Source organism: Pituophis catenifer, unplaced genomic scaffold, assembly GCF_029215685.1.
Source record: "Pituophis catenifer annectens isolate HBS135680 unplaced genomic scaffold, rPitCat1.0.hap2 SCAF_3, whole genome shotgun sequence".
Taxonomy (NCBI): Eukaryota; Metazoa; Chordata; class Lepidosauria; order Squamata; family Colubridae; genus Pituophis; species Pituophis catenifer.
The window spans coordinates 9,501,133-9,517,866 of NW_027256883.1; the positions used below are offsets into that span (position 1 = coordinate 9,501,133).

General features: G+C 43.5%; 1 protein-coding gene across 2 annotated transcripts in view; it reads right to left on the reverse strand.

Annotated features, from left to right (window-relative positions):
• The window catches only part of KHDRBS3 (KH RNA binding domain containing, signal transduction associated 3), a 136,204-nt gene extending 119,888 nt beyond the window's left edge, over window positions 1-16,316 (reverse strand). For both annotated transcript variants that reach the window (XR_011600291.1, XM_070942007.1), the window contains exon 1: window positions 16,004-16,316. Coding sequence is in view for 1 of the 2 variants with exons in the window: in XM_070942007.1 (XP_070798108.1) it covers window positions 16,004-16,091 (88 nt within the window). In the remaining variant the exon portion in view is untranslated. The remainder of the gene's footprint in view (window positions 1-16,003) is intronic.
• Between the last annotated feature and the right edge of the window lie 418 nt (window positions 16,317-16,734).

Below are 16,734 nucleotides of genomic sequence, written 5' to 3' on the forward strand. Positions count from 1 at the left end.
CCCAGCTGATGAGCGCGACGCCGCTCGCTGCGTCTTCTCCACGCGCTCCGGAGCTCTCCGACAATCGTGGAGCGAGGAAGCCGAGCCCGCCGGCCAGCTGGAGGTCGCTGATTGTAGCGGCCGCCTCGCACGTGGGGAGAAGCTTCCGATTGACAAGGAAGCCTGCCGGCTGCTCAATCGGGCTGCAGCGCTCCGCTCTCCCCCCACCAGCTGGTAGAACGAGCCTCACGCCGAAGCGCCAGGCAAAACAAAAAGGGGCGCGAAACAAGCTATTCAAAATAAACACAACAAACGCCTAAACGCTTAGAGAGAAGAGCCAAACTAAAGAGAAGGAAGAAATTATATATATAAATAGGAAAGGAGCAAATCCCCACAGAAGCACAATACCTTTAAAACCTGTGGAGCTCCCAAAAAACACTCCAGTAGTTGCCAGCAACTGAGTGAGGACTGGGGGATCATGGGAACAGAGGCGTGGCTAGGGGGCCGGAAAGGGGAAGAGCCTTCTGTTTCTTTCACTCAGTTGTTGCCAAATACTGAAGTATTAACCCATGCATGGATAGTGGGAGCAGCGCACAGGAAAATGATCTTTGAATGCATGGACTGCTGTATTTATTTATTTGCACTAAGAATTTTGCATTCAGAAAAAGGCAAATCAGAAGGAAAGAAATGTAAAGTTATGAAATATGACTCTTGACCTTTTCTTCAACAGATAATTACAATCTTATCATCCCCTCCTCCTTCTTAGATGTTATACAAGTCCCTTCAGCTCCTCACTTAATCCACCTCTTTTTTTTTTTATCTTCAAAGCCATAAATGATTTTATCATTTAATTTTTTTGCAGCAAAGAGTCAAGCCTTTCAGTGCACAGGTTACCAACACCCGTTCTCAGTCTTTCATGTAAGCACAAACTTATGCATTATAATGTAACTGCACAGAAAATGCAAGAGAAATTTTTTAAAAAACTGAAAACAAGGAACTGTAAGTTTCGACTTTGAAAGAGGCAGCTGTTATGATGGAGCAATTCCCACTTGTTCCATCACTCTCTTTATCAAAGGAAACAGTATCTTCTTTAAAAAAAGAGCTTGGGAAATAATGTTGGCTCTAGTGGTTTGGTGTTCTGGTTTGTTTAAAATTTCTGCCGCAGACGGATTATTGAATCAACTTTTTTCACTGTGCAATCATTAAAATATTTTCCTCTAAAACAATTACTGGAAAAACATGTTGGCAAGTGAAATAAAATACCCCAACAAATGATAGCAAAACTATAGCAGTTTCCAGCTTCTCCCCTTGAATTCTATGACTCAATAGGATGGATGGAAATACAGAATTGGCATTATACAATTCGAAGCAGGGCATTGGTGTAAATTGGGGAATACCTGTATTTAGATTGACTAGTCACTTTCAGTGATTTTTTTAGAGGAAAATATTTTAATGATTCCATAGTGAAAAAAATTCGATAACCTGTCTGCTGCAGAAATTTTAGTGCCCATTTAATGACCTTTCAAAGTTACAACAGCACTAAAAAAATTACAATTTTTCACACTTATGACTGCTGCACCGTCCCCCAAGGTCACATGATTTACATTCGGGAATGCCTGACAACCACCTCATGTTTATGATGGGGTCATGTGACCATCTTTTGCAGCAGATGGACAAGCAAAGTCAATGGGGAAGCCAGATTCACCTAACAACCGTGTTACTAATTTAACAAAGGCAGCGATTCACTTAACAAACACGGCGAGAAAAAATGTACAATAGGACAAAAGTCACTTCACAAATTTCTCACTAAATAAATTCTGGGCTCAATTGTGGTCATAAGTCGAGGGCTATCTGTATTACATAAAGCAACAGGATACTCATCAGAAAAATCTAGAGCATGGGTCAGCAACCTGCAGCTCTGGAGCCTCATGTGGCTCTTTCACCTCTCTGCTGCGGCTCCGTCATTCAAAATATGGGTCACAACCGCCAATGTGTGACACCCGCCAGCATGCAATTTATTAAGCTTTTCAACCCCCAGTAGGCCAACCGTGGGTAAATCCAACAAAAGAAAAAAGTTTTAGAAGAAAACAGAACACTTAATTCAACTACATATGCTAGTTTTGTGGCCGCTCAAGAAATAGTCAGGCACGGGAAGGATTTTGTGGCTCCCGGTGTTTTCTTTTCTGTGGGAAATGAGTCCAAATGGCTCTTTGAGTGTTTAAGGTTGCAGATCCCTGATCCAGAATACAGATTAAATTAGCGTAATACATCCACTCAAGAGTCAGATGCAAGTTCACGCTTAGTTCAACCTTCCATTTATGGAGACCTGGGCAGAGCCAGCAGCACAAAGCTTCCCCCATTGCGTGTTTTCATCTCTTTTCTGGTAAACATCTATATTCCCACGATGCCACGTCATTCCACGTTCTGTATTAACATCTGCTGCTCATAATAATAATAGGCATTACAAGCCTAAACTTGGGACATTGCCCAAGATGGCAAACATCAACAGCTGCCCAAAGCGACATACGTCATTTGGCCTCCAGATGAGTTACAGCTGTTAGGCACAATGAGGTTATTTAGAGCTTCGGCATCCACCTTTTTTCACCCTGGACCTGTTGCGGTAGAAAGAAGCAGAAATCCAGAACCCAGTCCTCGACTTAAGACCGTAATGGAACCTCATAAATTGCAATCATCGTAGAATGGATTGGTCATGTGATCAACTCAATCTTAGGACTTTTGTGGCAGTCATTAAGCCAACTTGGTAGGTGTAAAGATGCACTCTTGCCGAAAACTGAAATTGTTCCTTTTCATCAAAACTATTGTAAACACAATTGCACTCACAATAGCTGTAAAGGCAGCCTGATTGCTGTGCGCCTGAAATTTGGTCATTGGGGGGGCGCAGACTGTCGTAACTTTGAGTCGCAAGTAGCTCCAAGATTGGTTTGTAAAAGGCGAAAGATTTATACGATCTGAAGAGAATCCAGAGAAACTGCTATTAACAGTTGGAGGCGTTCCAATTCTCCACCCCATCGGACTGTAAACTATCGCAGCTCAACTTCCACCTCTTGTATATCAGGCCCTGTTCAATAATACCGAAATGACTTTTATATATATTTATATCCTTCCACCAAGATCTTTTACTCTTAAATACCACCATGCGTTTTCTTTGAGAAGACGCCGACCCAGAATCGTTTAGAAGGTTACAAACTGATGGAAATCGTTCTGGTCAGCAGCCAAGATCTGGTTTTTTTTTCTTCTTCTTTTTTTCTTTGAAGAGCCACTCTATAATTACAACAAATAAATACTCCCCGAAGACAATAATGTTGAATGTTTGCTGCATAAGCTATTAGCGGTTAAGTGCCATCTTTAAAACAAAAAAGCATTTGCCCACTGCTGTACATTTAAGCTGCACTCTTTGCTTCCCCCTTCTTGGCTTACAGCTTAGAAAAACGAAAGGCCTTTTGTTCCTCTCCTCTGGAAAGAGACGCCTGTGTCACTGTTTATTTTATTTTCAAACGCCTCCTATAATTTACAGCGAAGACCTTGAATTTGCGAAGTGCAGTACGCCAAAAAAAAAAAAAGAATAATAATTTTCAGTATTTATTCTCCATCCTCATTACAGGTAGTCCTCGATTTACAACTGCAACAGAACTACAAAGTATCTGCTGTTAAGCGAGACATTGGTTAAGGGAGCATTGCTCCCTTTTACGACCTTTTTTGCCACAGTTGTGAAGTGAATCGCTACACTTGTTAAATTAGTAAACACGGTTGTTAAGTGAATCTTGGCTTCCCCATTGACTTTGCTTGTGGGAAGGTCGCCAAAGGGAATCATCACTGCATTATGACCGGACACTGCAACCGTCATAAATATAAGGCAGTTGCCAAGCATCTGAATTTTGATCACATGGTGCTGTAACCATGATAAGTGTAAAAAATGGTCACTTTTCTGAGTGATGCTGTAGCTTCAAATAGTCACTAAATGAAACTTGTTAAGTTGTGGACTACCTGTATTATATTTCTCATGATCATATGTAACAGTGAAGGGTCCGTGAACATCCCAAAGTAGCTCATCCCTTTCCTGAAGGTCTTTAAAACTAAAGCTCTTTAGTTTTAATTTCACAGGTCAACGTTTCTTGCTGTTCAATGGCTCGGTTTTAGGACATAACCTGACTTGAGTTGGTGCAGGCACACCTTTCCAAATCAGCCTCTAGTCCTTTCAAAAATACAAGCAAATTGTAAAGGTAAAGGTTCCCCTCGCATATATGTGCTAGTGGTTCCTGACTCTAGGGGACGGTGCTCATCTCCGTTTCAAAGCCGAAGAGCCAGCGCTGTCCGAAGACGTCTCCATGGTCATGTGGCCGGCATGACTAAATGCCAAAGGCGCACAGAATGCTGTTACCTCCCCGCCAAAGGTGGTCCCTATTTTTCTACTTGTATTTTTTTACCTGCGTTCGAACTGCTAGGTTGGCAGAAGCTGGGACAAGTAACAGGAGCTCACCCCATTACGCGGCACTAGGGATTCGAACCGCTGAACTGCTGACCTTTTGATCGACAAGCTCAGCGTCTTAGCCACCGCATCCCCGTAAACAAATAATAAGATGGGTCAATTTTCTACCCCAAGTTTAAGGCAGGAGCGCCAAGGTTTTGGCAGAAAACAGAAGAGCATGCTAACATAAATGTAGGACAATGATTTATGCAGAATTTATCGTTGTATGCCTGTTCTTTCTAAAGGATTTCAAAGTACCCAACCTGCACTCCCCTCCTCCTCCTCCTCTTCCTAAGAACCTGCATTGTGACACAGCTTGGGCCCCAAGTTAGTGACTGGCCCAAAACAGCCAGTGAGTTTCTATGGTTGAACATGGCCTAAAAATAACTACAGTGTCTATCTTTAGCTACTACAGTAGTCCCTGACTTATGACCATAACTTGAACCTGGAATTGCAACTGTAAGGCATGCTGGTTGCTTAGCAGGTCCACCATGCTATGAGCAGATCCCACACAATCTTTCTTATAGCAATCGAAAAGCAAATGCCGTGATTGTAAAGCAAATCCATTGTCCGCGATGGGTGGTTTTTATTGGAAAACAGAAGTAAATGCTTGTTTCCAGCAAAGAAAACCTTTGTCAATTGTGGTCATGTCACTGCAGGTCAATGGAAGCGTTCAGAAATGCAGGCTAGTTGCTAAATGGGATAAACATCACGCCAATTGAAAACCAGGATCCACGAACACCACGATCCCAAATTCTTAATCTCTACCCACACCGACATCAAACAGCAACTCAAAAATCATGGGCCATGCTATCTCCTGCCACGCTCTTGAGTTCATCGAAGCCTGGCACGCCACAAGCAATACCATCAACAGACACATTGACTTACAACCAGCTTATGAACCCCTCAGAATCCAAATCAACCACACAGCCAACCAGACACAGCACCGACTCTCAACCAACCCATGTTAGCCCACCCACCAGTTCACCTCCCAATGATCCCCACCCTATCACAAGACCCTCACTTGACACACCCATACCAAAGCCCTTATAAACAGAAGAACACTGACACTGACATCTCCTAAAATCTGCTGAAGATGTTACCTAACCTGTTAATGAAACGTTTAGAAACCAACTCACAAGCTCAGAGAACGAACCTTGACCCTCATAGTTGCTAAGTGCCCAAAATGCAACCACATATGATGGGGGAGTGTTCAGGATTTCAAATAGTCCTTGAGAGGTTGATCGTAATTTTAATGGGGCTTTAAACGACCGGCCATAAATGAAAGACTACTAGTATATCTCACCATTGTTCTGACCTAGGCTTCCCAAGAGCATGAAGCAGACTCCTTGTCCCCAAAGAGGAATGTGAATTCCTCTCATTCACATCCAGCAAAGGGAGAATTTAGTCACAGAATTTATCTGGCTTAGAGAGCTGCCAGGCCGATATCTTCAAAACTTGGCAAGAAGTCTCTGAGAGTCATGAACCAATTAAGTGAACTAATTGTCTCCTGCAAACTCCACTCCCCTTTCGCTCTTCTTTATTCCCTATGGGAGGGGCCATTCACTGTCCACTTGTGGCTTTACTCCTGAGTCGGCCCTTGTTCCTTAGCTGTTCCCTTTTCCTGGCAGCTCTGCGCATGTGCACACTGGGAACAGGCTCCAGCTGTTCTTCTGCCCCACTGATGTTCAACTGCAAAGGCAGCTGACAACTGTCAGACGGCCCTGGCCCCCTCTCTGCCTCTGACGCACAGCACTCATCAGAGCCTTCCCCAGACTCCAGGACTGGCCCATGCTCCTCCCCAACCTCCTCACTGTCTGAGTCTGCCGCCAGATCCGCTGGTGGGCCACAACAACCACTTCTAAGTATGGGCAAAACAAGCTGAAATCAGAATGAAATCATTTAAGATGAAACTGTACTGATACCTTCACCCCACCAGCAAGCAGTTACCGGAAAAGCATGAAAAATGGCAATTTTCTGATACTATGATCCAAGGATATAGCGCAAACATTTATGTAAGCTAAAGTCAGGGCTGTATAAACAGAAATAAGTGACAAACTACATTTCCTGTAAGGATCTCTTTTCAGCAAGTGCAACGCAAGCCTAACTATTAAAGAATGTAATTCTAACACATGTTCTACAGCGAGTATTTTTCTGGAACACCAAGAGTAAAAAGCACGTAATTGCTGTTGTTTCTGCCTGTCTGGCAGATCGCTAACATTTACGAAGCCAAACAGAAGCATCATATTGGAAAATGAATTCCTTAATTTTTTGAGTCATTCAGCACATGGTCAAGGAAACTTCGATAGAATTCCATTTGAGGTCAAGCTGGCTGCCCAGAAAGATTGGTGTAAAATCTTAATGAACTTAAAAAAACTATACGGATCAGCATCTTTATTGGCTAGCTTCATTTACTGTATTCGCATTCTCTTCTTAAAACTTCACGTCAGCCAGTTTTCATACTTCAGTAGGAGTCTAGCCTTATAAAGAGCCATGGATGGGTCAAATCCCAAGTTTGAAGGCCACGGTGGGAGGCCCTCATCCGGAAAGCATCTTTTCTGCCATAATGAAAGGAGATTGATGGTTTTGTTCCCAGCAATCCTCTTGGGCTATTCCAGGATCTCGGTTCTTTTCTCGATAACTTTTAGGGCCCTGCATGGCTTATTTATGTAGTTTGGGAGAAGCAAAAATAATTGACACTATCTTGAGCAACTGTTGTCTGCTCAGCAGATATCTAAATAAGGTCTATTAGCTAAGGACATCCAAGGTTCAGGGCCTCTTTTGCTCTAACTGGAGAGCCATGATTAGCTTTGTCTCGAATGCCTCCTTAAATTCTCTGCCCTGCACAAATACGATGGCTATTTCTATTCTGCTCTGCCAGCAGACTAATTCATGTAGAACACGTTTTTTTTCTGACAGTAGGATGGCTGAAAGACAACGAGGGGAGTTTAAAGCGTTTAAGTCATGCTTGGGGGGTCAAATCTAAGAGTAACTACCAGAGGGTTGTGTTTCTGAGACAGCGTGTTGTTGTTTTTAAAAAAAGGAAATGTATTTTACTATTTATAGAAAACTCCATTTCCTCCATTTTTGTGCAACTATATATACATGGTTTCCATTAAGCTTGAGTTTGGAATATTTGCTTATGAATCTATCTGCAATTTACAATGGCTTTTGTCAGTTTCTAGAACTAATGCTCTGTTTCCAGCAAAAAAGAACAAATTTTATTGGGGAAAATTGATTTGCTTAACCACCACCATAAAAAAATCCAAAAAATCCGATTCTTTCAGAGAATGCCTTGACTTGCCAACATGACAACTTACAACCATAATTCCAACTTGTTGGAATAAGTCGGGGAATACCTGTACATTAATGCAAACCTCAGCTGTAGTGCCCGAAATGCTATGTGGAGAATTCTGAGAGTTGAAGTCTACAGTTTGCACTTAAAAAGTATTTTTAAGAAATCTAGACCAGTGATGGCTAGCGGTGCCAAAAGCGGGGGGAGCAGGGGGAGTCGTGCGCGTGCATGCCCCCACCCATAATTCAATACCCCACGCACCCTGTGCATGTGCGCATGACCCCCCTGGGCTCTCCCCGCTTTTGGCACGCAGCAGCAAAACGGTTACTGGTAGGCCTGGTAGGCCCATTTTTCGCCCTCCCCAGGTTCCAGAGGCTTTCTTGGTACCTGGGGAAGGCGAAAACAGCCTTCCTCACCCCGCAAAGGCCCTTTGGAGGCCGGAAATGACCCGTTTCCCGACTTCTGGTGGGCCCGGAAGGCCTGAAAATCAGCTGGCCGCGTGCCCACAGATATGGATTCGCATGCCATAGGTTCGCTATCACAGGTATAGACAGTCACTTATCTGAAATGCTACAGGTTCTCCTCAGAGGTGGTATTCAGCTGGTTCACACCGGTTCGCCCAAACCAGTAGCGAAGATCACGGGTGGGCCTGCCCACCCACCCTGGCGCTATGCCGTCCTATTTAGCTACGTTTTCGTGGCTGAGCGCATGCGCGGAATGTGCACACGCATGTGCGGGGCAAACCAGTGGTAGCAATATTTGTAACCCACCTTTGGTTCTCCTGCTTCAGCAGGGGGCTGGAGTAGACGACTTCCAAGGTCCCTTCCAGCTCATTCTATTCTAAGTTTGAATTTGTCAAGGTTGAACAATTCTGACGTACGTTTGTATGATTCTGTGCAAGGTAGACAGAGACTGATACAAAAAAAAAACCTTACCTTTTCCTTTTTGTCTATTACCCCCTAGTGGTTTTTGCATTCAGAAAGCCAACAGTTTAACATTTCAATCATGGACATTTTATCATTTTGACGTTGTGCTAAGCAAATGCATCTTTTGCAATGTTTACACTGTAACTAGCAAAATAAAATTTGATATTTTCCTACATATAATTGGTTCATGCTTGCTTTCTCTAATAATATTTACTGCTTAATATACTCAGTCCTACAACCAAACATTACAGTATTTTGTGGGGATTACTAACAAAAATGATAGTAAAGCAAAGTTGTATTCAATACTGTCCCCCCAAGAACATGACGTTCTAGACAAATGAAGCTGTATTCAAGTATCAATCAATGCTTAAGAAAATATGAATGCCCCATATGTCTCACCCAATTATGGTAATGCGTAACTATATCAGATGAAGTTTTTAAATTTACAGGGGTCCTCCCAAATCGCATGTGGCCACTACTTGTGTAGTTTATGATTAAAATATCAAAGAACCAATTATTTTCTCAATGCATATCAGTCTTGTGAGATAGACCAGATGAGAAATGTGGCCAGATAAGCTAATTCTACTTAACTTTGAAGGTTACATTAACGGATTCTTCAGAGTCTGAAAAGTACAATTCCCCCTTCCAAAACGTAACTTACAGTCCAAGACAATAGAGAGGAGGGTCCCTTCCAATCCGCTTGCCCATCCACCCATATACCTGCTGCAGGCTCAGGTACCTTTTATCAGACTCCCTTTGGAGAAAAAAACTAAACAACTTTATGTTTGTAAGATTGACAATCTAAATCAGGGTCAGCAACCTGCGGCTCTGGAGCCGCATGTGGCTCTTCCACCCCTCTGCTGCGGCTCCGTCACTCAAAATATGGGTCACAACCGCCAATGTGCAACACCTGCCAGTACACGATTTATTGAGTTTTTCAACCCCGGGTAGGCCAACCATGGATAAATCCAAGAAAATAAAAGTTTCAGAAGAAAACAGAACGTTTAATTCAACTAAATATGCTAGTTTTGTGGCCGCTCAAGAAGTAGTCAGGTACAGGAAGGGTTTTGTGGCTCCCGGTGTTTTCTTTTCTGTGGGAAATGGGTCCAAATGGCTCTTTGAATCTTTAAGGTTGCAGACCCCTGATCTAAATGGTAGGCTTTGATTTGTTTCTTGGCTTTGGCATCTTTAAAATGTGTGGCCTTCAACTCCCAGAATTATCCAGGCTGCTTGTCCAAGTTGAGAAACAATAGTCCTGCTGTCAGATTGTATGGAGTCCTTGATGTCCTCAGAGCTTGGTTGCATGCCTGCTGCAGATGTTTCATTACCCAACTAGGGTAAATCATCAGTGCCTTCAAGTGTGGGGGTTTGCTCCTCATTTATATACAGTAGCCTGCCCTGCCACAGTGGATGGGAGTTTGGTTTTCTTGATGGCATCTAGATTAGAATATTGTTTTCTGGCAGATTGTTTGCCTTGTATTAATTCCAGTTTATCGGACTGTTGGTTGCTGGAGATCTGTTCGGATATTTTTGTTTCCTTAACCTTAATTTCCTTAGCATTTAAATGAGATTCATCTCTATCTATTAATGGACGGGTTGTCTAATCCCAAGCTTCCAGGAATTCCCTGGTACCTGGCTTGGTCCAGGAGCTCATAATTTTCCAGTTGAAACTATGGCAAAGTCTATCCATATGCTGTGAGATTGAGGAGTTTTCATCATCTCTTCTAACTGCTGGCTGGTGTTCATAGATGTGCTCTGTTAGTCTTCTGCCCATTTGTCCTATATAGTGGCTGTTACAGTCCTTACCCTGATCAGATTCTAGCCTACATTGCTGAAATAGGTCCATGTTTCTGTAGAACTGACTACAATGAAAACAGATGTTTTTAAGACCGGTTACTGCATCATTTCAAACAGATCACTTGCTCAAAGGGTTCACATGGAATGATTAAAATCAGAATTATTTGCTCTGCTATGGGACGTTTCTAGGAAAAGTGTATTCTTCTTTAGGTTGTAACCTTAAACATAGATTTCATTCCCAGAACATTAATCTTCCATATAAATTGTCAGATTTTTTTTCAGATTTCCCATTTAAAAACACTTTTCAAATAGCAGGTACTTTCTATAATGTCTCAAATTCATCTAAACCAGAGCATATTTTTGCCCTGATGGAAAGCATCCACATTTCTAATACAATTTTGCTTGTCTTGAATGTTGGTTTAATAAGCAGGAAATATAATTACTTAAAACCAACCACCTACTTTAAAAATCAATTATGTCGGTGATTTTTTTTTTAAAAAAATGGGACAATTCAGTAAAGACAGCATAGCAGGATGATCGTACTGCATTCATGTGCATCTTTATTCTATTTCTGGAATAATTTCCTAACCTTCCAATCTGCACATTATTTCTCAATTTAAAATGCATTACTCAAAATGAAGAAAACGCTATTTCCACACCAGAAGAAATTACCATTATTAAAAATTCAGCTACCAAAAAAAAAAAAAAAAAAAACCAACCTGTTTCTTTTCACAGACTTTTTTATTATTCTCCCCTCAGACAAACCCCTTAATTCATACAAACATGCAACATAGTGATGTGGAGACAATTCAGATACTATGCAGAACTTTCCCTAAACAAGAGCTTCACTGCTCTTCCCTCACCTGAACTTTTCATTGAGACACCTAAATTTCAAAAAATTATCAAAAGCCATTTCATAGGGGCACAGTTCTAAAGATAATATGCACCCCGTTCCTTTTGATTCTGTATATTAATATTAATATGCAGGTTAATATCTTTTAATATACGATTCAGCAATACTATGGAGCTGGACAATCTTAGAAGCCTTATAAGACCCAAACTGAGATAGTATATTTGATACTACAAGGGCTTCCTTACATTAGGCGAAACCTCAGCAATTTATCTTAGCAAACCTGTTCCTGCAGACACTTAAGACAAATTAACACTGCAGAGCTTTCTACAGTTTAAGATTATCTACAGTATAAAGATACATAACCTTTGACAGCAGTTTAAGTGCTGGCTATCAGCCCATTCCCAAAGAGGTCATTCTCAATTTGAATTAATAAGCATCTCACCAAAGATGAACGTTAAGCCCCGAGATTGATGTTCAGGCATGCATCACTTAAAACAAAGTGGTCTGGGAACTTGAGCATGGAATGCAAATTATTAACCACAGCATACACTGTATGGTCGTCCAACTCATTCAGCAATAGGATATGGTACTGCTAAAAACTGTAATTACAAAGTGGTTTTATGGTAATGTCAGTATTTTGTAATACAAAGATTTAAACTGTACTTCTTATGTGCATCTCTTCTACCTGGGAACATTAACTTCATTATACTTATTTCATCATTCAGATTTCAAAAACAAAACCGCATGGCACCAAATTTCAAAATCCAAGGGCTCCCATCTGAGCCAGCAAACACCCCAACAGAAGGTAGAGAATAACCTTTTCTCATTGTTTACACCCCAAATTAAATTACCCACGAATCCTGTTTCTGAACATTTAAGGATTCTCTTAATGATGATTGCTAGTACCCCGTACTGATTTACAAAAAGTGAGGATTTCTGGTATTTATTACTTATTCATCGCTTGGGCTGGCAGGGTGTTTAATATTTCCTTCTAGTATTTTTTTACACTCTACACAAACAAGAAACTTAGCCAAAAGATCCTGGCTTGTGCTCCTTTAAATATTCTCTTGTGCGAGAATATTTAAAAAGCCTGTATTTTCATTGCATTCTTGAATGAGCAGAATTAAAGTTGCAGCAATCAATATTAGGCAAGCTGGATTGTCAGAAGTGAAGTTGCAGGGCTGCGTTTACCTTTTAAGAAAACAATTCAACAAGTCCTTTACCTCTAAAATATACCAATAATGTCCATACAACGTCCAGAATATTTAAGAAGCAGTCTGTTAGAAAATTCACTCCAATGTTTCCTTTGCATCTAAAGCTGTAATTAAAGTATCCCAGATCGAACAGGAGGCTCCCTCTGCAGTGTCAAAATAGGACTACGAAGCCAAACAGCCTTCGGTTTTAGCTGCCCATGGTGGTTTATGAAGTTTAACTCTGTAAATAAGCTATTCTGACATAAGAATACTTCCATACCACACCGTTGATCCACCTAACCAAGTTCTGTTGTGATGCAAACTACCCTGAACACCCCACCCAAAAAAATGTTCAATGCTTTACGCTTCCAAATATGTAGTTATTAACTCCAGTGGCAGACCACAGACCCAATTTCAACAATACTCAAGTATTTGCTACCAAAACTTAAGGTATCAGATTGCGTAAGACAAGCATCTCTTAGAGGACTCTCGTACATTTAACAGCTCCTATTCAGACACCCAAAAATACACAAAAGCATTCCACTAATAGGTAAATGTAAAGGTTCCCCTCGCACATATGTGCTAGTCGTTCCCGACTCTAGGGGGCGGTGCTCATCTCCGTTTTAAAGCCGAAGAGCCAGCGCTGTCCAAAGACGTCTCCATGGTCATGTGGCTGGCATGACTAAATGCCAAAGGCGCACAGAATGCCGTTACCTTCCCACCAAGAGTGATCACTATTTTTCTACTTGCATTTTTTACACGCTTTCGAACTGCTAGGTTGGCAGAAGCTGGGACAAGTAACGGGAGCTCATCCCATTACGCGGCACTAGGGACTCAAACCGCTGAAATGCCGACCTTTCTATCGACAAGCTCAGCGTGTTAGCCAGAGCCACCGCGTCCCTTATTCCACTAATAGTGACATTGAATTTTGTTTAATGCTGAACTGTTCTTAGAATTCCTCCAACTATAACTCGATTGATAAGGAGCTGCCCCAAGTAAAAATACTGGGGAGGGGAAGCTTATAATGTTGATGCCATCTCGTATTAAAGATGCAGTAACAAGTGTTTCTAAGCTTGCTTGAGGGTAAAATTAGTGTTTCTCACCTGTTAAGTCAATAAGATGAATTTGTTTTAATGGGACCATGGAAACAGGACACCACCTATACCAGACTCCCTGGGCAACTGCAAGCCTACCTGCTGATTATTAAAAGCACCATCTGTTGTTTTCAGTTTCCCAGATAGCAAAAGCCAGGTTAACCTTACAAGTGCAACCACGGAGAGAGAAGATTGTCATGTTTTCATCATGATCGTGCTCAAAGAACATCGAGTTCTCCAAGAGGGAAATAAATTTGCAGGGCAGCCAGAAATGAGAACACAAAATCCCATTGTTTGGGGGGAAATAAAACAAGCCATTTACAAGAGGAACGTTTTCAAAGAGCGGCCCTTCCAGACTGCAAAAGATGCCACAATGATTAACTTGAAGCAGAGGAGACCGCTTATTTCGTGGAATACAGACAACCACAAAACAAAAGCTATTAACACGGTAGCCAGTCGATACCATAGATTCTTTACTCGTCCTTGCTCTTAAACTGAGAACAGGAGGTCTTTTTTCCCCTCCACTTCCTGCCCTGAAGGGAAGACAGGCTTCCTTTTAGTATAACAATCCATACCAAAAAAGTCATTCACTCAAGTTGTGTAATTACAACACCTGCATTTCTACACACTCAAGAGTGTTAGAACTTCCACTCCACAGAAATTAGAATTGTCTCAGACTGATAAGGCAACCACTTAGGAAGGAAGAATTCCTGTGGAGCAGCTTTTGATTCCTTCTGGGGATCAGCTGAATTTTAAGGACAACCAATCTTCATTTGGCCTTTGCTTCCAGATTCACAACTCGCGACCCTTTTCTATATACATTCCAGACTCCAGGTTTCCAAAAGAAACCTTTGCGTGCCCCCTCAATTTTCCTTCAAAGTCTCTACATCCAATTTCCATAAAGCCCTCCATGCATCAAACCCCACTACGTCAAAAAAAAAAAGCCCATCTTCTGAGTAAACCCACAATCGGCATCCCCTTCATAGGACATGGGCAGCTATCACTTATAGGCAGAAGGGAACTTCTCAAAAGCTGAAGGCAAAGTCCTGAATGAGGAATCCTTGGTGCTCAATTCAAATCTTTACTGTCAATGCACAACATGTGTACAATGAGATTGAATGAGCCTCCCTTGGTGCAGGCTCCCCCCAAACACAGAATACATCTCAATAACTCAAAATAAACTCATAAGAAAAGAAAACCCCTAAACCCAAATAAGTAATAACACACATTCCCATATATATATATATATACACACACATTCTGTGCTCTCTGGACTTGCTTGTTTTTTTTGTGGACATTTCATTACTGTCAACCCTGAGTTACAAATATTCTTTTATTAATAAAGTCCAGAATCTCTTTCCTTAATAGTCCCTCCACCGGATTTAAGGAGCCCTAAGGAACCTCATGTGATCTTCCCCCCCCCCATTATAATGCAGCCTCAATTGAGAAAATAACTCTGACCCTCCATGAACCACTTTTCCTTAGAATCCATCCTCCTTCAAGCAGCTGGAGGTTACCAAAGGTCATCTTTCCGAGCCCAAAGTGGCCTTTGGGTGGGGGGGGAGGGAGGGAGGGGCAATCTTCAACCCTGCAGGCAACTTCTAACCTGAAAGCCTCTCTTTTAGCCTAACTCCGGCATTGGAAAACAAAAGCAGCCCCTCACTCAAAAAAAGGAGGCGGCTCGGTTTAACAGAGACACCCCCCCCCCCTCCCCATTCTATCCTTTCCACCCAGCGGAATCCAAGCCGGTCAAGACAAAGCCGGGAGACAGGAGGAGGACCCCAAATTCACTATATACCATCACCCTCTCTTTGTTTGGGGAGAAAAAAAAATAAGGTTTAAAAAAAAGGGGGGGGGGCAATGTTGAATCGCCCCGATCCGTCTTCCAGCGACATCGCATTTCACCCTATATTTCCATCTGCTGGGCAATACGAAGGAGTTAGGTGGGATTTTTTTTGGGGGGGGGGGTGTCGGTTAATCTTTAATTTTTTTTTGGGGGGGCGCTCCAGCAAAGTCACCCCATTTAGAAAAAGCTGCCATGCCAGCCATCCCGGAGTTTTAAGCCAATTGGGGCTTAAAAGGGGGGGAAAAAAGAGACTTGAAGACAAGAGGCCCGGGACGGAGCAACTGAGTCGACGCGTGTTTGCACCCAGCCGGCGTTCACACGTGTTAGGAGGACCCGGGCGAGGCGTGCAACCCCAGTTAGTATCAGCTCCATCCTCTCTCCACCCACTTTCCGCTTCCCGGGCTGGAATTCCCGTAGAAGGCAATGCAAAGAGGCACCTCCGCCCCACCGGACCTCGGTTTGCGCCCCCCACCCAGACACCCCCCTCCCACCCCCACCGGGCCGTTAAGAGCCACGCGGACGCCGCCCCCCCACCTTGGTTGACCAGTCGCAGCGCGTGGGTGAAGGAAGGATCCAGGGAGTCCTTCTCCGCCATCAACTCGGGCAGGTACTTTTCCTCCATGGCCCGCCCGCCTGCCCTGCTGGGGGCGACCACCGGACTACTCGCTTCGACACGCCGGGAAGGGAAGAAAGCCCAAGCAGGACGGCTGCGTCCACAGACGGTAAATCCTCCTTGGGGCGAGAGCCGAGTTCCTTTCCCGGACAAAAAAAACACAAGCGCTCGTTGTCCCCGAGGCCACGGATCCAAAGGAGCGACGGCTCCAGCGACACCACAACATCGGCCCCTCCGGCGGCAAACCGCGACTGAGCGTGCCAACGGCGGAACTCGCCTTATATAGTTGGCTCCGCGACCACGCCCATTCCCTCCTCGCGAGGCCACGCCGCGCCCCCCCCCCCTCCCTCCCAACGCCCGGCGAGGAAAGGCCGAGCCGTTCCCTTCCGCCCGCCTCCCTTTGTTTGCCATTGGGTACGGAAGAGCGTTGTGACGCCAGGAGGCATAGCTTCCCCCCCCCCCACAAACACACACCCCACCCCCAGTGAGATTGGCAGCTTTTCTCCCCGCCTTCCTATTCGCGAATGTTAAAGGGGAGGGGGGTAGGTCTCACGGCCCCGCCCCGCTCGCCGGAGAGCAGCGCGCCAAAAAAGCTAGCGCGCGCCCCGAAGAAGCCGTTAGGGGGCGCGTGGCCGGCGGACGGGCGCGCGCT